General features: G+C 38.1%; 1 protein-coding gene across 2 annotated transcripts in view; it reads right to left on the bottom strand.

Annotated features, from left to right (window-relative positions):
• Positions 1 to 11,498: 11,498 nt before the first annotated feature.
• LOC104602108 (myosin-6) overlaps positions 11,499 to 22,182 on the bottom strand; it is a 126,270-nt gene continuing 115,586 nt past the window's right edge. For both annotated transcript variants that reach the window (XM_010265677.3, XM_088901069.1), the window contains 5 exons: positions 14,479 to 14,535; positions 12,630 to 12,686; positions 12,461 to 12,541; positions 12,260 to 12,342; positions 11,499 to 12,181 (listed from right to left, as the gene is read on the bottom strand). In XM_010265677.3, the coding sequence (XP_010263979.2) occupies positions 12,067 to 12,181; positions 12,260 to 12,342; positions 12,461 to 12,541; positions 12,630 to 12,686; positions 14,479 to 14,535 (393 nt within the window). In that variant the 3' untranslated portion in view covers positions 11,499 to 12,066. The remainder of the gene's footprint in view (positions 12,182 to 12,259; positions 12,343 to 12,460; positions 12,542 to 12,629; positions 12,687 to 14,478; positions 14,536 to 22,182) is intronic.

The raw sequence follows: 22,182 nt of genomic DNA, 5'->3' as shown, positions 1-22,182 counted from the left end.
AAAATCCATTAGGAAGAGAATTGAGAAGCAAAATTGGGTATATAGTATTTTCTTATGGAAAAAAATAGATACAATGATATATTTAATAAATATGCTAGATTTCTAGTCACCCAAAAGGTGTAAAGTAATAAGAAAAAAGAATCACATTTGATTGACCAAGAATGAACGAAGAGAGAATAATTATGTTCCTTTTGGCCCTTGTTGCCTTGAACTCTTCTAAAACCCTAAAGATGGGCTTGGTTTGATGGAAAAGGTAGGGAAAGGAAGGAAAAGGTAAGAAAACATATAAAGGGGAGAAAACAAACCAAAAACTAGGGCACCCAACCCTAACGAACAAAAGAAGTAACAAGCAACAAGGGGAGAAAACAAAACACTAAAGCCTAGCCAAAAGCCCATTTACGGCCCAACCAATAAAGCTGGAGAAACAAAACACTACAGCCAGCAACAAGGGGGATAGCGGAATTCCTGAGCAAAATGTCCTAAGAGAAACTAGGAACTTTATTTTCTCTATTAGCTTTACATATTTAATCTTTTAATTTGTCCCATAATTACCAAAGTGTCTATATGATTTAAACTTAAATAAAACATTAAACAATCCTTTTTTTGTATCAAATAACTCAACTATTACAGGTTTTTGAAACTTTTGCCTTTTTTTTTTCTGACCAAGGCTTAAGCCTTTTAAAACCATGACATGTAGTGTGTGATGGGAAACTGGTTTTGGGCAAGACTCTGTGACTTACATGCTAAAACTATACATTCAATCAAATTTTTTATATATAAAACAAAATATCTATATTTATACTACTATTAAAAGTGTGAATGAGGTATAGATTTTGAATTTTTTTGATTAAAATATCCTTACTCTTTGAACTTGGTCTCCCTATATTTATGAGGGCAAAAGACATAATTTGTAAATTCATATATTCCTTAGCATTAAGTCCTATATTTAAAGTATTAAGTCTCATTTCATTTCATTAAATCTTATATTTAAGGCACATTAAATAAATAAGATTCATGGACTTTTTTTTTACTAAAACACCCCTATTTATGAATTTAATCCCTCTTTAACTATATTGGCAAAAAATGTAATTTAAAGTACTATTACTTTTCACTTTATTAAATTTCTTCTCATTAAGGTATTAACTCTAATATTTATAATAATGTAAAACCTACGTTCAGAACCAACATGAAAGTTAATTAAATAAACCACCCTTTTGTCTAAGTGGCAAGTAAACAGTTCAACCATCAGTGTCAAATGGGTCGACCAATGTTGTCACAATTAAATAATAAAAACTTAAAAATAGATATAAATATTACAAAAATTATAAAAAAAATGTAAAAAAATTAGGTACATCTCTAATAATCTATTTATCATATCAAACAACATTAAGCATGCTAAATAAAAGTATTTTTATTCAATGGAAATGAAATACAAGATTTAAAACTAACCCAAAAATGAAACCATTTTTCTATTCAAGTGGTGGATCAATGATTCAACCTTTTAGGTCAAACAGATCAACCCATGATATCATAAATAAATAATAAAATTTTAAAAAGTTAGAGACAGAAAAATTATTAATAACATATATTTTTGTAAAAAACATTTGGATGCAACTTTAATATTATGTATTCACCATATTAGACAAAAATAAGTGTGATAGATAAGATTTATTTTTACTAATGATAGAAATAGAGTTAAAAACTAAACTAATTTAAAAAGGAAACTATTTTTTGTATCTAATTAATGGTTAATGGTCCATAAGGAGGCTAATTAAGTGGGTTTAACTATAGCTCGTATCGACCTAGCTTGTAATTTTAGATGGGTAACTTCGATTTCCAATCATTGACTAGGGCCTAGGAGTAGGTTGAAAAGTTTGGGATTTTTTATTTTTGGGTTCAGCTTAAGCCTATTCCTTAGGTTGAAAAGTCAAGCTTGATTATATATATATATATTTGAATATATGCATATATATACAATTATACACATACATCATATGTCAAATTTTGTCATGGGGCTAATTGATAATAGATAGACCCTAGTCCAAAACTAATACAAGTGCATCAAATTTCAATGCAGTTTGGAGGTTGGGCCCAAGTTGAATAAATTAGACTTTGTTTGAAGCCTTATGTCATGACTTGACTACTCCCATTGGCTAAGTCGTGTGGCACTCACATGGCCCTCCAAGCAAGTCAGCCAAACTACACACCCAAAACCCTTCTTCTAGGTTGTTTAAGTGCTAAGGACACACACCAAAGTACACAAGAGCACACTAAGTATTGTAAGAGGAAGAGATTGTATTGCACTAGAAGAAAGCTTATAGCTCAAAGAATGCCCTTACAACTTGGATGCTTGTTGCAAATGAAGGAAGGGACCCCTATTTATACACTAACCCCCACAAGGAATCCTCTAGAATTATGTACACTTGACATCATCTAGACGTATCTCTAGAACATTCTACCTTCTACAGTCTTCTAGGGGATGCCCATTCCATAAGATACAAGAATACTCTAGAGGAAGTCTAGATTACTTCTAACCCCTCTAGGGCATTCCACATAAACCCGGATTGCTCCACAAGGTTCTAGAGATTTCCACCAACATCTAGCCCCTTCTAGACACATGGAGAACACTCTAGAACACCCCAAAACACTCCAGAACAGCCCAAAAACATGCAGAATTGTCTAGGAGCCTTAGGAAACACCTAGAAAGCCTCTAGCCAAGCAACCCATTATGTCACCCCATGACATTCTCCCCCACCTGATTGTGCAACACCCTCGTTGCACTCAGTTGGCTTGTACATCCTATTTCCTGATCAAGTCCTTGTGGCCGGCCGCAATCAACTCATCCACTCGTACATATGATGCTTCTGATGTAGGCAACCCCTTCCACTTGACTGCGTACTCCAACCATGGAGTTACCCCGGGAAAAGTGGCCATGGTTTCAGCAATAATCTCCTCATGTTCCCTGCCCTTTGGAAATGTGGCCTGCATTGTTGCTATAGCTGCCCATTTGCTCCAACCTTGATCATTTTCTTGGCCCTTGCCAGTGTCCTTGCCTCGGCCTTTGCCTTGGCTTATGCCTACATATACGACTTTGTCCTTGCCTTTGACCTACTTGTCGTGTTGTGCTGCCCTTGGTTGCTTGTCCACCCATGGCCTTGCCCTATGCCCATTTGTAGGGCTGATAACTTCTTCATTATTGCACATGTCCCATCCACCAAAGGGACCATGCATGAGGCCCCTACCTACATGATGCACAACACCCGTGCATAAGGTATGGGCATAGACCACACATTGTTGAAGAAGTCCATATCTAATATCATCTGGTAGTTATCCATTGGCACTACGGTCACATCTATGGCATCCTGCCAGCTCCCTAACTGGATTCTCACCCCTTGAGCAACACCCTCGATCTCACGTGCTTGGGAATTAATTGCCTTGATCATGCATGTGCTCTTTGTGACCTCTAAGCCCAAGCGCTTTGCCTCCCTAGTTGAGACAAAGTTGTAAGTCGCTCCTGTGTCAATCATGGCCTAGGTCTTCTCACCATTGATCAACGCCTCCACATACATTAGCCTTGACCAGGCCGTGGTCTTGGCTACCCCCTTAGCCAGCCCCTTCAGCTTCTTAACACTACAAAGTAACTACAATGACCAAACCTTGGCCTCCTCATGGCCAACGTCCTACTGCCCCATCTGTGCCACTAGTGCACTAAGCACCCTGTGCTATAGACAGTCACGAGCATAGTGGTCCCCTTTAAAAATGAAGCACCTTATTTTTGCCTTACCCTTGTCCCTTGACTTATGAGGACTAGTCTTGTCGTCTTGAGCTTTGGTCTGGGCCCCCTTGCCCTATAATCACTCAACATGTCCCAATTGTCCCTATGGTTGTGGTGATCTCCCCTACCTATGTTGTGGCCACCCCTTGTAGACTTGGGCTCCATTGAGCTACCCATGTTGCTCTCCCCCAACTTCTTCGCCTCAGCCATGGCAGTGGCTAGATCTTGCACGCCCCTGTGTTGTAACTCAATTTTCACCTACGACTGGAGTCCATCCATGAAGTTGAACAACTCCTTGTCAGCCATGTCGAGTATCTCAAGCATGAGTGTAGAGAACTCCTATACATAGTCCCTAATCGACCTAGTATGCTTCAACTTCCTCAAGTTGCGTTGCGTCAAGTAGGGGTGAGCAAAAAAAAACTGAAAGACCGAACCAACTGAAAAAACCAAACGAAACCAAATCGAAAAATTGGTTTCAGCTCAATGTTTTTAAAAAATTAAAGGTACCGATTTGGTTTCGGTTAACCAACATAGAAAACCAGTGGTAAACCGAACCGATCAGTATACATATATTTCTATATATTTTATATATAGTTGTGTATATTATATATATTATAAATTAATAAATATCCATTATATATAAATATATATTTATAATATATGATATATTATTTATAATTTTTATTATATATTTATATATATTTTTATAATATATTGTAAAAATTTAAAAATCAAAAATCCGACGATTAACCGAATCGGTCAACTGGTTAACCGACTGGCTTTGGTTCGGTTTCGGTTACCGATTTTCCAAAAATTAGTAGTATCGATTCAATTCCCAAAAAGCCCTACGGTTTGGTTAACTGAGCCGTGAGCACCCCTAGCGCCAAGTACTCTACATTCTCTAGATAGAATTAGCGCTTGATGTCCCACTTGAACTCATTCCATGTGTCAATGTGATACTGCCCCTTCTCCATGTCTGCACAGCGCTGCCTCCACCACAAGACAACTAAGTACCTAGTGGCAACACGTACCTTGGCCTACTCATCCCTTATGTGCACGGCTTCAAAGTACTGCTCCATGTGCCATAAGAAGTTGTCCAACGCCCATGCATCCCTAGCACCATTGAAGTGAGGTGACTCGGGTGCCCTTACCTTTGGCACATCCCGTAGAGTCCCCACCTCGTCCCGTGCTAGAAGCTTCTTGTAGAGCACCACGTTTGCCTTAAGCTCATCTACATTAGCACGGGCCTTGGCCAGGCTTCCCATCAGCTTGGCTTCCATCCCTTCTCATTCTTTGTCTTCCCCATGCCAGGCAAGATCCACAACCTCTTTCATGGTTGCCTTGAGCTCCACCAGCCTGCCCTCTAGGCCGTCAAGTCGACTGCCCATGCTTGTGAACTTGTCTTGCATGTCTCCCATGGCAAGCTCCAACCTCGCCATCCTAGCCTCCAAGGCAGCAAAGACGTACCTTGACACTTCCCTTGTTTTCTTGGAGTGACCCTTCTCCCACTTGTATGTCTTGCTATTGTCGAGTCCATCCTATATCATGTCCATGCACAAGCTCCCATGCGTCCCTAGAAAAGTTGTTCTGATACCACTTGTCACGACCTGATTGATCCCGTTTGCTAAAACACTCACTTGGCACTCCAAGCAAGTCAGCCAAACTACACGCGCAAGACCCTTCTTCTGGGTTGCTTAAGTGCTAAGGACACACATCAAGGCACACAAGAGCACACCAAGTATTGTAGGAGGAAGAGATTGTATTGCACTAGAAGAAAGTTTACAACTCAAAGAATGCTCTTACAACTTGGATGCCCGTTTCAAATGGAGGGGACCCTTATTTATACACTAATCCCTCAAGGAATCCTCTAGAATTATGTACACTTGGCATCATCTAGAAGCACCTCTAGAACATTCTACCTTCTACACTCTTCTAGGGGATGCCCATTCCATAAGATACAAGAACACTCTAGAGGAAGTCTAGATTACTCCTAACCCCTCTTGGGCATTCCACACAAACCTAGATTGTTCTACAAGTTCTAGAGAGTTTCACCAACATCTAACCCCTTCTAGACACATGGAGAACACTCTAAAACACCCCAAAATGCTCCAGAACAGCCCAAAAACATGCAAAATTAGCTAGGAGCCTCAAGAAAGCCTATAGCCAAGAAACCCATTATGTCACCCCATGACACTTAGGTCCAATGCATAGGGTTAGGCCGTGGTTAAGCTTAAATTCAGTCCAACTTACTTGGCTTGTTCCATAATGGTTTAATCGTTTAGGTAAGTGAGTTAACCAATGATGCCATAATTAAATAATATCTAGAATTATTTTAATAATTAATTATGTAAATGGAATAAAAAATTTAAATTTTCCTAAAAATAAGATTGTTTTTTTTCAAGTCAAATTGTCTAGCACCTGGTGCCATAATTATATAATAAAAGCACAAAAAAAAATAGATAGAAAGAAAACACAAAAATTTGTCTATAAAATTTGTGCACGTCTCTAATATCATATATATCATATTAAATAAAAATAAATATAATAAACAAGATGTATTTTTTTTACCAATGAAACTGAAATATAAAATCTAAATACACCAACGAGCCAAGGGAAATCAAGGGAAGTCATTAGCTGGTTTCTTCTAGCGTTGTCGCGGAATCGAATCCCATAACTAGCGCACTTTGGGGAAGATGGAGATCAAAGGGAATCATTAATGGTTAATGGCACCAAATACAAAAAAAATACTTAACTTTTTTAAATGGTTCTAATAAGAATATTGAAATTAGGGCAAAATTCTTAAATTACCCTTATGGTTTAGCTAATTGACTAACTCCACCCCTAATGGTTGACTATTGTCTTAAAGTACCCTTACTGTTTTGGACAATTATCCGCATTGTTAAATCGTAACGGAGGAAGGTGAAATATCGCTTTTGCCCCTATTTCAATAAACGCGCCAAATTGGAAATTATGTTTTTGTCCATCGTTTTAATAGTTTCATTGACTGAGTGGAGAACTCAGTTTGAATTTGAGTGGAGAATGAACACCATCGGCTGCGTGGGTTACCATTGCAACTCCTGACGATGTGACGACGTTTTTGTCCACCGCTTTAATAGCTTCGTTGACTTAGTGGAGAACTCAGTTTGAACCATGGAGAACCAGTTTGAACATGAATGGAGAACAAACACCATCGGCTATGTGGGTTACCGCTGCAACTAAGAGTGGTGTGATGACGTTTTTGTCCATCGCTTTAATAGCTTCATTAACTATGTGGAGAACTCGGCCTGAACCTGAGTGGAGAACGAACACCATCAGTTGCGTGGGTTACTGCTACAACTCCTAACGGTGTGATGGCGTAAACGATTTGTTTAGGTAAGGTTTCGTATGGGATTAAACCCTAATTAGATAGGGTTATTCAACTGTGTGGGGAAAAACCCTAATCAGTAAGGTTTCTTATTCGACTGTAATGGCGTTAAATCCTAATCAGATAGTTTTTTATTTTTTTATTTTTTTATTTTTTTATGGAGAAAAACACTGTTTTGCCCTATTTTTCAAATTTTAAAGGCAACTATTGAACTAATGTACTATAATGGCATTAAATAGGGGTGTCCATGAAAACTGAAAAACCGAACCAAACTGGAAAATGCGGTTAACCGAACTGATCGGTTTCGGTTTCGGTTTGGTATTTTTGAAAAACTGAAGGACCGGTTTGGTTTTCGGTTACCCTAGAAAAAAATCGACAGTTAACCAAATTGATCGGTATATATATTTATATGTATATTTTATATATATTTTAAATATGTCACATATTTTCTATATATTATTAGAGGTGTAAATTGGGTCGTGTCGGGTATACTTTATATATATTATATATATTTATATATATTTTATATATATTATAATTATATAATAGTATATAGTATATAATATATTAATAAAATAAATATTTCTTTTAATTTTATTATACTAATTTATTTAATTATTGCATATATAAGCAATTTTATACACAAAATTCATATAAAATTAAAATTTTAAGTTTTTTGTCAATTTTTTTAAATAAATAGCTTTGGCCCAATAGACGGTCCGACCTAGCCCAAGGCTCGGTCCACGGGCCAGCCCGGCCCCACATGGACCCGGGCCGTGGGCCGTGCCGGGCTGACCCCCAAATTTTTCACCAAGGATGGCGGCACAGCCCGTGATGGCCCGCAGGCCAGCACAACACAGCCTGCACAAAGTGGGAGCCGACCACGGGCCGTGCCGTGCTAGCTCGGCATGGCCCACTTTACACCTCTATATATTATATATAAATATATATATGCATTATATATAAATATATACATATATTATATTTATAATAATCTATTTATAAATATATTATATATTTTTATAATCCTTATAATATATTATATATGATTTATTATTTATAGTATAATATTATACATATATTTATATAATATATATTATGAATATAAAAAATCAAAAATACTGAAGAACCGAACCGGTCAAAATCCGAAACCGACGGACCAGTTAACCAGTGGTACTGGTTTGGTATCAATTTGGAGAAATTGAAAAACTAGTAGAACCGGTTCGGTTTGCAAAAACCGAACCATGGACGCCCCTAGCATTAAACCCTAATCAAATAGTGTTAAACCCTAATCAGATAGGACGATTCTTTCTTGTCTTGTATGTTTAGTTTCTTGTCTTTTATGTTTAGCTTACAAACATTTTTTTTTTAATTTTTTTCTTGCAGATGGACGGAAGACAATACTTTGCTTTTCATAGTCTTCCTTCTTCCTCCTCCAAATTTATTCGGTTGGTTGACAACCACTACTTCAAGTTCGTTTGGTATGGCAGAACTTGTGGCTCTGGCTATGGTCTCCTATACTCCAAACCTGGTTTGTCGAGCAGAACCTAAGCCTCTAAACCTATACTCTAATAGCGCCCTACATCTAAATCATAAAGGGAATTTTCGACCATCAAAGGGTAGTTTTGGTATTATATGATGAACAATCAATCACATGATGTCACATGTGAATGGCTCTTGATGGAGACTTGACGATAAGGGAGGTGTTAGTCAATTATCTGAAACAATAGGGATACTTTAAGACAATAGTCAAACAGTATGGGTGGAATTAGTCAATTAGCTAAACCATAAAGATACTTTAAGAAATTTGCCCTTGAAATTATTAATGTTATCTAGAATTATCACGTACAATTTACTAATTAGATTCAATAGCAGAAACCATATTTGTGGTTCATCGATTAATTATTCCTGCATGTTTCTCCAGGTTGTTCTAATTACTATTGTTGGGGAGCAATATAATATTAAGGAACTTAAATGACCAATGGATAAGAGCTATAATAGACTACAGGGACGCTGCAAAGGGCATTACTCGAGGAAGCTAAAAAAAGGATCCGAAAATTTAACAATTTAAAGGGTAATAGAATGGCATGTCAGAACATAGTTTAGCTTAGGTTTGAGTTGAGTTGAATTAAATCATGGATTAACAATTAAGGGTCGTGCTAAATATCACAAGAAATGATTATTGCAGTGAGTATTAAAGTATATAAATCTCATGGAGTTGCCAAAGAAGTTAAGACACAAAATAGGTTGTACTTGAATCAAACTTGTTGGGAGGATGTACCTTATAGATTAATTAATGCAAATACTTAAAAACAGTCGGATGAAGCCCATATAATGAAGCTCAAAAGCACCCAATTTAATATGATAACCCTTTGGATGCCTTTGATGTAAAAAACGTTTGACAATGAAAGAGGGAAGACTAAAAAACCCATGCGTAAAATATCATTTTTAACGGCCCAATAGATCATGGTAGATCAAAATAATCATCATGATCTTGAAAGATAAGCTCCAAAATACTTGGTATCAGTTTTGAACCACCATTGATCCGGCTTGGGAACTGTCCAGGCAACTAGTTTTATTTTACTCAAACCCAGTCCTTGATAAAAAACCGTTGAATTGGTCAAGCGTCAGCCCTTTGACTGGTTCAATGGTTTTTGATTATTTTTTATTTTTTAAGTTGGAACGACCTGTCTATTCAAACCAGATGGTCAAACCTTTGACCCGGAAACTATTTGCTAGAACGATTCTGGTTTTGGATCGGTTTTTAAAACTTTGCTCATTATATCTTTTGGTCTCTTGGGCTGTTGAAAGATCTAATTAAGAAGATTTCCCAAACAGATTAATAAATTTGGTCATTTTTCATTTGATAATGAATGATGGGAAACTGAAAAGAATCGGACCCTAGAAAGCTCACAGAAGCCAAAAATGGTTAAAAAGTTAAGAAAATTTCCATGTTATGTGCCTGAAATATAATTTTAACAGCTTGGTAGAACATGGTAGGCCAAGATATTTACCAAATCGCTTATCTTGAAAGACAAGCTCTAAAAAGCTCGATATGTCTTTTGATCTGCTGGGCTGTAGAAAGATCTACTTAAAAAAGACATGCCAAACAGACCCTATATTATTAGGATAAATACAAGTTTCTCCACGGTATCCATGCTTGTTTAAAGTGTATCCTGATACACCTTTTAAAATTGTCTTTCTATACTCCATTTTCAAAACTTTGAACCATGCTTGCCACTAAGCCACCTTACTTGCAATGATGCTAATGTTTGAAATCATATAGGCTTTATTAAATTTTTAGGGTACATTTAATTCAAATCAATAATGTTGTTATATGAATGTTCAACAAAAAAATTTGTAAAAAATCAATAAATAACAAAAATTAAAAGTATTGGGAGCAAAACTAAAAATACTGGGGTATCTTAGCAATTCCACCAATGATAATCCGCCTTTTGTTTCCTGCATCATAGTACACAATTTGGTTGTAACTTGTAACCCGTCAATCCCAATCCTCCATTACAACCCCTCAACCCAGGTGGAGGGAATCAAACCCAAGCCTCCATTATAATCAGCCAAAAGACCTTACTAACCGAGCCAGTTGGGCACCTTCAGTATCAACCCTTCTTGGTTGATAGCATGGCTGAGTATTGATAGATATAGACCAATTTCTAAGAAATTGAAACAAGAAAACTAAAAAATGAAAGGAAAGCTAATTAATGATTAAAATTAATATTTTCAAAAGCATTGGTGTTTGATGATATTTATATTGATTTCTTAAGCCATTACTAACATATCCTAATACTTGTACCATTCCCCGACATTTCCAAAGTAAATATGCATTTGTAAGATTTATATGGATTTCCTTGATGAATTTCATTTATTTGTCCTAATCCACCGTATCCCAAGTGTGTCCCAAATCCTAATCATATCTCAGTACATATATTAGAAGACAGTTTGAATCCCGGTTGCTACACTAGGCTCCTAAAGCTATGTAGGATCTCCAATTTATGGTGGAATAAAATATGCATGAATATTTGAAAACGTTTAGAGAGAAACCTCAACTCATCAAAACAGGAATAATATGAAAAGGAAGCCAGATAAAAAGAAGACAGGACCTGACTAGGATATCTTTAAATCAAAGAGTCATTCCCGTATATTTGCTAACACTAGCGCATCAGTAATCCACTTTAACCAAAGATACTCGGGGCTCAATGTCAATGAATAAAAGACTAATTGCCATCTATATTATTGAGAAGCTACTCACATTATCCTTTGCTTGTTTGCACATGCTACACAAGTTCACATAAGGCTAACTCAGCGTGGAAGCCTTTAAAGGAAACAAACAAATATCCCATCTGAAACAAATCAATTCCTTTTCAACTGAGTGATAAAGTAACAGCAAGTGACAGTAATACATATTTTTTTTTACAAGCCTGCTTGCTTTGTTGTAAAAAATCCATCCAGAGTGTATACAAGGTGTACAAAAAATTAGGAACCAAAGAATTCTCCTATAAATGTGGTCACATATTTGACGCTTTATACAATGAAAATTGGGAGGGCAGGGGGAACAAGATTGACACCTCCCACCAACAGTAAGCTTGCCTCCTAACCTCCTTACAAAGAATGCTGCCCCAATACCAAAAAGAAAATAAAACAAAAAATGGTGCATCGATCAAAAGGAAAACAAAATCTATCCTACCCCTCTTAACTATTCTGAATCACCCTAGGCATTTTACAAAAATCTAAATTCAAAGAATAATTTTACAGCAGGGCATGGATGCAGAGAAAAATAATATATGATGAAAAAAGAGGAATAAAGGGAGAATTTACATTAAATGAAGGCATACTGAAGAGACTGGGGATTTACTTTCTACCTTTGAGTTGTAAAATATTCCAGCGAGAAAAGAATTGGTTGAGAACAGCCTCACTCCTGTAAAAATTGGAAAGCTGGATTCTCAAGAAGTACTGCTGCAGGTTTCACGTATGCAAACTCCTTCTCTTGCATAGAACTTGATATCTCTTCCACTGAGAAGGGAATGCTGCATTAAACAGGCATGTGTTAATAGAAAACGAGCTGCCTAGTTTACTGTTCTGCGATGGAGAGGAAAACTTTTCACCTGGAATTCTCATCCAATAAAAAGGAGTTGCTAACATCATTGTTGTTGTCCTCCGTCATCATCTCCTTCATGCTAGAAATGACCTGTAGAAAGGTAATAATAAAAATTTGGAACTGTTATAGGAAATAGAAGCCTCAAAATATACAACCAGTTGACAATAAACTGTAAAAAGAAAAGAGAATCAGTAATGTTAAAACTTACAGCTGGATCAACAGTTGGAGTATTGTAGTTGTCATCCCAGTACAATGTACATATTCTATAAAGCTGCTCGACAGTCAAAATCTGGAAAAGCAGGCACCAATTACAATTTAGGTAGAAAGATGCATAGAAGATAAGATGCATAAGTGGATGGAGAGAGAGAGAGAGATACTGGGCAGAGGTCATTGGTGATGTCATCATACGAAATTCTAGACTTCTGGTGTATAACCTGCAGATCAACAGAAGAAGCCAATTAAACGAGAAAAAGAAATAATGGATGTGCTTGTCTAGATGTGAAGGATGCAACACAAGAGTTACCAAAACTTCTATGCGTATCTCAGCATTCAATGTGTATTCCTGAATAAACTCATTTTTCAATTATTCAACCATTTTATTGTACCGAGTTCAATGTTAGGCAGATTTGTCAACATGCAACAAGATGTTATTTTTAACTAGCTTTGTTGGTTGGGTAATTGGTCGCATTTATTCATGAAACAGCAACAACAAGAAGAGTTGTTGAAGATAAGCTATAGGAGTGTAGAGAGGGAGAGAGAGAGAGAAGAGTTTGGAAACTTTTTTTTCCAGATAAAATATAGGAAGTTATGTTGAAGATAAAAGAGGGCAAGATGAAGCAACAGAGACTCATGGATAATGACGATAAATGTTTAGAATCTAATGGGGGCTTGGATAATACAAACCATAACAGTGATGAACTGAAGGGAGAGAGTCATGAAGAACAAAAACCACCATAACTGGTTCATACATCATCAATAATGAAGATAAATGTTTAGAATCTAATGGGGGATCGGATAGTACAAAATCATAACAGCGATGAACTGGAGAGAGTCGTGAAGCAAAAATCACCAATTTCTATAACTGGTTCACGCAAGATTAAAAAGATGATGTAGGATGCAGTGGTAGGTCATTGGGAACAGAGATTGGTAATTACGGCAGGTAATGAAGTGACAGATTGGACAGGAATACTGGAGTCGGTTGTGGAGCAACTCAATATTAGGACTGCTGTGATCCTTATGCCCTTTGACGATAGGAAGGCTACATTGATTAGGGAAGAGAATGCAGAGTTTTCAACAGTTGGGACTGAGATAGGCCTGATTATGGTGGAAAAATGGCATACCTCGTGCAACTAGAAGAAAATAAATGAAGTTTTATTATAAAGCTGCTGGGGATTCCCTTCAATATATGTAGGGAGCATATTCTTGATAGAGTAGCAAGGGGCTTGGGAGGAATACTTAATATCATCAACCTGCATGCTACAAGAGCTCAGATCATAGTGGTGATACCGGAGGATGCCCCTTGATCGATTGATGTGTTCTTCGATGGTCTGTGGAGCAAGATCTGGTTGGCGACAAAACTTGAAGCATCACTGTGGAAGGGTTGTAACAAGGTTGAAGATGATGGTGAGGTGGCAGGGTGGTGTACATGTGGAGGGAGAGAGGATAGAGGAACACATGTGCAGAAGCAAGAAAATGAGGAGAGGAACAGTCTACAAATAAGGACCAAATGACAGTTTCCTGGAAAAGAAATTAATTCAAATAATTTCGAAAACAAGGAGGTGGGAGCAATTCCTACGTAGAGGCGGTTAAGGGTGTTATTACTTTCTTTAACAGGTAACAGACATTGAATAGAAGAAAATTAAAATTAGAGGTTAGAATAAACACCAAACACCAAAGACACAAATAGTCTGTATGCAATCAAACTAAAAAGAAAAAGAAGAAAACCACACTTCAACAAATGATGAACTGTATGACAGTAAACTGTATGTATCAGTTGACAATAAACTGTTTGTCAGGACTCTAAAAAGAAAGGAATTGAGTAAAGTGAACATTCAACAGTCAAACACCATGCTTCAAGCACTGAATGTTCTTTTGTAAATTTAATATAGGTATTTACTTTAAAGTAATTGTTTCAAACAATTCTCTGAATGTCCTTTTCTAGTTTAAAAACCCTATGCATATTTACATTTTCATCAAATGATGCTTCAATCAAGAAAATATACATACCAAAAACCCAACAGATTGCCTTATGTGCTTAAGTTCATCCCATGCTGATCCTGCATACTGTGCAATCCAAGGAAATATCAGATGTAAAGAGAACATATATATATATATATATATATATATATATATATATATATATACACATTTTAGTTCCTTTATGACCAAGCAGATTTGATCATGTCATGCCTAAGATTTCTTTGAGCTTAACAAATAATTGCACATCTGGGCCATTCTGTAGACAGCCTGAGGGGTAATGTTGTAATTTTGTAAGTTTGAGGGGTATTGTAAACATTTTACCTTTCTTTGTTTCCTTTTGTATTCTACTGAGGGGGCAGAATTGTAATTCCCCACCTTTATTTTATAATAACATTCTTTATGGAGAGGTAGACACTTTTTAGACTCTCCTTTCATCCTAATCTTTTTGGCATGTTTGAGAACAACATCGCAGGGACTAAGATGGTATCAGAGCAGCAACTAGACTTGAGAGTGCAATAGAAGACACCAGTGTGGCTTTCCCAATCAAAACTCTTTTTCCACAGATCAATAAAGGCATTTATTTGGAACCTTTTGCACATTTTTCTGAATGTCATGCCTAAGATTTCTTTGAGCTTAACAAATAATTGCACATCTGGGCCATTCTGTAGACAGCCTGAGGGGTAATGTTGTAATTTTGTAAGTTTGAGGGGTATTGTAAACATTTTACCTTTCTTTGTTTCCTTTTGTATTCTACTGAGGGGGCAGAATTGTAATTCCCCACCTTTATTTTATAATAACATTCTTTATGGAGAGGTAGACACTTTTTAGACTCTCCTTTCATCCTAATCTTTTTGGCATGTTTGAGAACAACATCGCAGGGACTAAGATGGTATCAGAGCAGCAACTAGACTTGAGAGTGCAATAGAAGACACCAGTGTGGCTTTCCCAATCAAAACTCTTTTTCCACAGATCAATAAAGGCATTTATTTGGAACCTTTTGCACATTTTTCTGAATGTCATGCCTAAGATTTCTTTGAGCTTAACAAATAATTGCACATCTGGGCCATTCTGTAGACAGCCTGAGGGGTAATGTTGTAATTTTGTAAGTTTGAGGGGTATTGTAAACATTTTACCTTTCTTTGTTTCCTTTTGTATTCTACTGAGGGGGCAGAATTGTAATTCCCCACCTTTATTTTATAATAACATTCTTTATGGAGAGGTAGACACTTTTTAGACTCTCCTTTCATCCTAATCTTTTTGGCATGTTTGAGAACAACATTGCAGGGACTAAGATGGTATCAGAGCAGCAACTAGACTTGAGAGTGCAATAGAAGACACCAGTGTGGCTTTCCCAATCAAAACTCTTTTTCCACAGATCAATAAAGGCATTTATTTGGAACCTTTTGCACATTTTTCTGAATGTCATGCCTAAGATTTCTTTGAGCTTAACAAATAATTGCACATCTGGGCCATTCTGTAGACAGCCTGAGGGGTAATGTTGTAATTTTGTAAGTTTGAGGGGTATTGTAAACATTTTACCTTTCTTTGTTTCCTTTTGTATTCTACTGAGGGGGCAGAATTGTAATTCCCCACCTTTATTTTATAATAACATTCTTTATGGAGAGGTAGACACTTTTTAGACTCTCCTTTCATCCTAATCTTTTTGGCATGTTTGAGAACAACATCGCAGGGACTAAGATGGTATCAGAGCAGCAACTAGACTTGAGAGTGCAATAGAAGACACCAGTGTGGCTTTCCCAATCAAAACTCTTTTTCCACAGATCAATAAAGGCATTTATTTGGAACCTTTTGCACATTTTTCTGAATGTCATGCCTAAGATTTCTTTGAGCTTAACAAATAATTGCACATCTGGGCCATTCTGTAGACAGCCTGAGGGGTAATGTTGTAATTTTGTAAGTTTGAGGGGTATTGTAAGCATTTTACCTTTCTTTGTTTCCTTTTGTATTCTACTGAGGGGGCAGAATTGTAATTCCCCACCTTTATTTTATAATAACATTCTTTATGGAGAGGTAGACACTTTTTAGACTCTCCTTTCATCCTAATCTTTTTGGCATGTTTGAGAACAACATCGCAGGGACTAAGATGGTATCAGAGCAGCAACTAGACTTGAGAGTGCAATAGAAGACACCAGTGTGGCTTTCCCAATCAAAACTCTTTTTCCACAGATCAATAAAGGCATTTATTTGGAACCTTTTGCACATTTTTCTGAATGTCATGCCTAAGATTTCTTTGAGCTTAACAAATAATTGCACATCTGGGCCATTCTGTAGACAGCCTGAGGGGTAATGTTGTAATTTTGTAAGTTTGAGGGGTATTGTAAACATTTTACCTTTCTTTGTTTCCTTTTGTATTCTACTGAGGGGGCAGAATTGTAATTCCCCACCTTTATTTTATAATAACATTCTTTATGGAGAGGTAGACACTTTTTAGACTCTACTTTCATCCTAATCTTTTTGGCATGTTTGAGAACAACATCGCAGGGTCTAAGATGGTATCAGAGCAGCAACTAGACTTGAGAGTGCAATAGAAGACACCAGTGTGGCTTTCCCAATCAAAACTCTTTTTCCACAGATCAATAAAGGCATTTATTTGGAACCTTTTGCACATTTTTCTGAAATTCTTTGAAGCGATCTGATGAGGTTTAAATCAATTTTGTTAGAGTCGGCTAAGGAAGGGGACTTCTGTCTTTTATCATAAGTTAAGATGTGCTTTGTCTGTTTGGTACTGTGTTAAGTTACATGTCCCATACTTAAGTAGGAGCATATTAGACATTGGATCTTGTATTGACAATATATATATATATATGGTCGGCTGGGAGAGTCTCTTTGACTTCTCAAATCAACAGTACTCTCCTTCTTCTTCTCTTTTCTCCTTCTTCCTCTCTCTTTCTCTTCTCTCTCTCTGAACCTGGTTCAACTGAGCTATCAACACATGGTATCAGAGAAATAAACAGGAGGGAAGAAGACTTTACAGATTCAAGTTCTTGGTACTGCGATCAGTCCTCCCCTTCTTTCATTTTTGTTTTCTGGGGCGCGCAACCTGGATTAAGGGTGAAAGAAGGCTGCGGAAATCTATAGAGGGCTGTGGTAACCTATTCTGGTGTTCCCAGAATTAATATGGTCTGGATTACAGGTGAGAGAGGAGTCCGGCAGCCCTAGTTGGTGGTTTCTGGACTGCTGTCACCATGTGTGACAGCCCTAGTGGTTGTGTGGTTATGTCTTGTAAAGAGACTGGGCCGAATGGGCCCTAACAGCCTCTCTTGTAATATCTTTTATTTTATGTTGATGGACCACACTTAATGGGCCTGTTATTTATTCTTGTCTATTTTTCTTTATGTAACTGCCAAGCTGGCTACCCACTTAAGGGCATTCTTGTCATCATCAATTTTTAGATCTTAATAAAATAGGGTTATAGGAGAATGGAGAATTTTTTTTGACTCCTTCTCTTACCTCTTCTCTTCGCCATCTTCTTCTCCTTTACAGTTATTCAGATCTGTTTTATTCTGCTAATCACTAAGTTTAATCTTGATATTAGAGGACTGATTTACATCTTGGTATCAGAGCGGGTTTAGTTCCTCTTCCTTCTTTTTCTTCGTTCCTGTACGCTCTAAAATCAAGAGAGTGTATGGAGAGATAGGTTCTCTATAGTATAGAGAATCACTTGCCTAGTTGGTAGAAGGGTTTGGAGAGTTTAGTTCTGGCTAGATTTTGCCAAGAAGTGATGCTGTTCTGCTGCTGCCCGAAACCCTAGCCGACTAGAGATTTTCGAGGTTACCAGGAAAGGTGAAGCTCGAGTGTGGCGCTCTGTGCTTGGAAGGTGTCTTGTGACTGCTAAAGGAGGGCGGTTCAGGTTTGGAAGAGTTTGGGTTAGTCTGGTAGGTGCGACAGCATCTTCTCTCTTCCTCCCATCTACTGGACGGAGCAAAACCCTAGTTTTTGAAGCACCCGAGTTCTGGTTTGACTTCAAGTAAGTTTACATAGTCAAAATTTCTGTTCTTTGATTTCCGTTTGATTAATGGAGCCATACGGAAGTGAGTTCAAGCAGGTGCCGGTTTCTGGACCTGCCTCAGTAGATTCCGTATTGACTGGTGTTACCACAATTAAGCTAGATGGAACGAACTATCTTGCTTGGGCACAATCTATAAAAATCTATGTTTGTAGTAGAGGAAAACTCGGGTATCTCATAGGCAGTAAGGTGAAACCCGAAGAGACAGACCCTAAATTTGAAAAATGGATGCAAGAGAACTATACTGTTATAGGATAGTTAGTCAACTCTATGCAACCCCATATAAGCCAGCACTATCTCTGGATGTCTTCGGCCAAGGAGATATGGGACAGTGTAACTGAGACCTATTCACAGAAACTGAATGTAGCCAGAGCGTACAAATTGAAAAGTGATGTGAAAAATCTGAGATAGGGGGAGAAGAATGTAGCAATCTACTACTCTATACTAAAATCCCTATGGCAGGAAATTGATGTTATGGAGACAGTGGTATGGGAGAGTAAAAAGGATGCTGAAATGTATAGAAAGCTGGTGGAGAGAAATAGGGTGTTTGATTTTCTCACTGGACTCAACCCTGAGTTTGATATTATCAGACATAATATTTTGGCAGGGATGAGGTTACTCTTTCACAGGCATATGCTATGATAAGTAGTGAGGAGAGTAGGCGGCAGGTTCAGTTGCAGAGTCCACCTTAAGAACATTTTGCACATGCGGGAATGAAACCAAAGGGCCCTACTGATAAAAGAGAGCAGGTGTGTGAATATTGCAAGAAACCATGGCATACAAAGGACACCTGCTGGAAGCTTCATCCTAGACTTCTCCCTGATAGGTTTAAGAACAATAGTAACCCTAAGAAGGGTAGTCAGGTGGGAAAACCCAAGACTACTAATGCTGCTACAGTACCTGAAGGGGGAAGTAAGGAGAGTGAAGAGAAATCAACCATTGAGCAGTTGGCTGCAATGAAGCTGGATTTTGAGAAGTATGGGAGGCTCCTAAATCACCTGGAAGCTACAGTTTCTTCAGCTCACCCCTCCAATAGTACATCATCTTCATCGGCTTTTGCTCACTCAGGTACTCGTGCTTCTGCAAATCATGCTTCAATTTCAGGTAATCATAAAATCCCTTGGATTATCGATTCCGGTGCATCATACCATATGACCAGTCTATCTAACCTTTTTTGCTCATATCACCTTCTCTCTGGGAAAGAGAAAATATCCCTTGCCGATGGTTCCCTTGCCCCCATCTCTGGTAAAAGTGATTTAAAGACCTCTGACACCCTGTTCTTATCTTCTGTTCTTCATGTCCCTAAGCTTAACACAAACCTCTTATCTGTTAGTAGCTTAACAAAGTCCATGAATTGCAGCATAACCTTCTTTCCCACTCATTGTGTTTTTCAGGACCTGCAGTCTCAGAGGATGATTGGGAGTGGCCATGAGGCGAACGGAATATACTTGCTAGACACACCGGATCAAGCTTTGGGATCACCTTAGAGTCAGTTGTGTCAGAGTCTGTTAACAAAATTTTATTATGTCATTTTCGGTTTGGTCACTTGTCTTTTTCTACTTTGAGTCATTTGTTCCCAGATATGTTTAAAGGAGTGTCTTTATCGAGTCTTCATTGTGAATCATGTGAGCTGGCAAAGCATTGTAGACATTCCTATTCAATTAGCAATAAAAGATCACTTTCTCTTTTTTATATTGTTCACTCTGATGTGTGGGGACCATATCACAAGCCAACCATGGGGGGCTACAGGTACTTTATCCTTTTTATTGATGATTATTTGCGTTACACTTGGATTTATCTCATGAAATCCAGGGATGAAGTACCAGCTATTGTGAAAAATTTTCATGAACTCATCCTCACTCAGTTTAACACTCGTATCAAAATATTCCGCTCTGACAATGCTAAGGAGTATTTTGAGAGAACCCTCTCCACGTATCTTAAAACTTTTGGGGTTATTCATCAAAGTTCTTGTTCCTACACTCCACAACAAAACGGGGTGGTGGAAAGAAAGAACAGGCATGTGGTTGAGGTTGCCAGATCCCTCTTGTGTGCATCCCATGTTCCTGTAAAGTTTTGGCGAGATGCTGTTCTTAGTGCTACCTTTCTGATCAACCGTATGCCCTCCCGGGTCCTTGGCTTTAAAACTCCTTTTAGTCTTCTCTTCCCAGATGAGGATCTCTTTTCTCTTCCTCTCCGTGTGTTTGGATGTACTTGCTATGTGCATATTCAAAGTCACCAAAGGCACAAGTTTGAACCCAAGGCTCATAAGTGTGTGTTTCTGGGATATGCTTCCACACAGAAGGGTTATTGCTGCTTTGATCCAGTTCGTGGCACCCGCTTTGTATCTCGGGATGTCACCTTTGCCGAGTTGACTCCCTTCTTTAGTATTCCTCCTGAGGGGTATAAATCTGATGAGCCCTTTGCTATGTCTCCAACTGTTCCTCTTCCCATCCCTTATGAGTCCGATCATGGGGTGTCCACCTCTTCCACTGGACCTACCTCTGATATCCCCACTCCCCCTCCTCCTTCTGCTCCTGCTCTCCAAAGGTGGTACCAAAGGCAGAGATTCAGACATGTGCAGATTGTTTCCACTCCTTCAGAAGAGCATCTTGCCACTCCCATCATTCCTGAGGAAACAGATCAGCCCTCTACTGACCCATCTCTGACTGTCCCAGACCTTGACCTTCCTATTGCTCTTCGCAAGGGCAAGCGGAAGTGTACAACCCACTGTATCTCCAAACACTTATCTTACAGCCTTCTCTCCCCTTCCTACTACTCCTTTCTTGCATCTGTTTCTTCCCATGTGATACCCAGGTCTGTACCGGAAGCATTATCTCAAGCTGAATGGAGGGATGCTATGATGACTGAGCTTGATGCATTGCATAAGAACCATACCTAGGATATTGTGGACTTGCCGGAAGGGAAGGAACCAATGGGTTGTAAATGGGTGTTTACCATTAAGTATCACTCTGATGGCTTTGTTGAGAGGTTTAAGGCTCAATTGGTTGCTAAGGGTTACACCCAAATGTATGGCATTGACTATCTTGAGACATTTGCTCCTATAGCTAAGATGACTTCAATCAGGGTTTTACTTTCTCTAGCAACTACTTTTGACTGGCCCCTACACTAGTTGGGTGTTAAAAATGCCTTCTTGAATGGAGACCTGCATGAAGAGGTCTATATGTCTCTACCTCCAGGAGTGTATGGGAAAGAAATGAAAGGCAAGGTGTGTAAACTACACAAATCTATTTATGGTCTCAAACAATCTCCTCGGGCTTGGTTTGAGAGATTTCGGGCTGCTCTTGTCTCCTTTGGCTACATTCAAACACAATCTGGTCATACACTATTCTCGAAGAGAAATGACTCTCTGGTGACCTTTTTGATTGTTTATGTTGATGACATTGTGGTCACGGGTAATGACATTGAAGAGGCCAGTAAACTAAAAGGATTTCTCAACTCTGAATTTGAAATCAAAGACTTGGGAGATCTTCGGTATTTCTTGGGCATTGAAGTTGCTCGATCTAAGGTTGGTATCTTCATATCTCAGTGCAAATATGTCCTTGATCTTCTTGCTGAAACTGGTCAACTTCGAGCTAAAACTATCTCCACTCCCATTGATCCTAATCACAAGATTTCTGGCACAAATGGTGAACCTTTGTCTGATAAGGGAGTGTTTCAGAGATTGCTTGGGAAGTTGTTATACC

This window comes from Nelumbo nucifera, chromosome 3 (genome assembly GCF_055504915.1).
Source record: "Nelumbo nucifera cultivar China Antique chromosome 3, China Antique-T2T, whole genome shotgun sequence".
Taxonomy (NCBI): Eukaryota; Viridiplantae; Streptophyta; class Magnoliopsida; order Proteales; family Nelumbonaceae; genus Nelumbo; species Nelumbo nucifera.
This window is presented reverse-complemented; position numbering and strand designations above follow the sequence as displayed.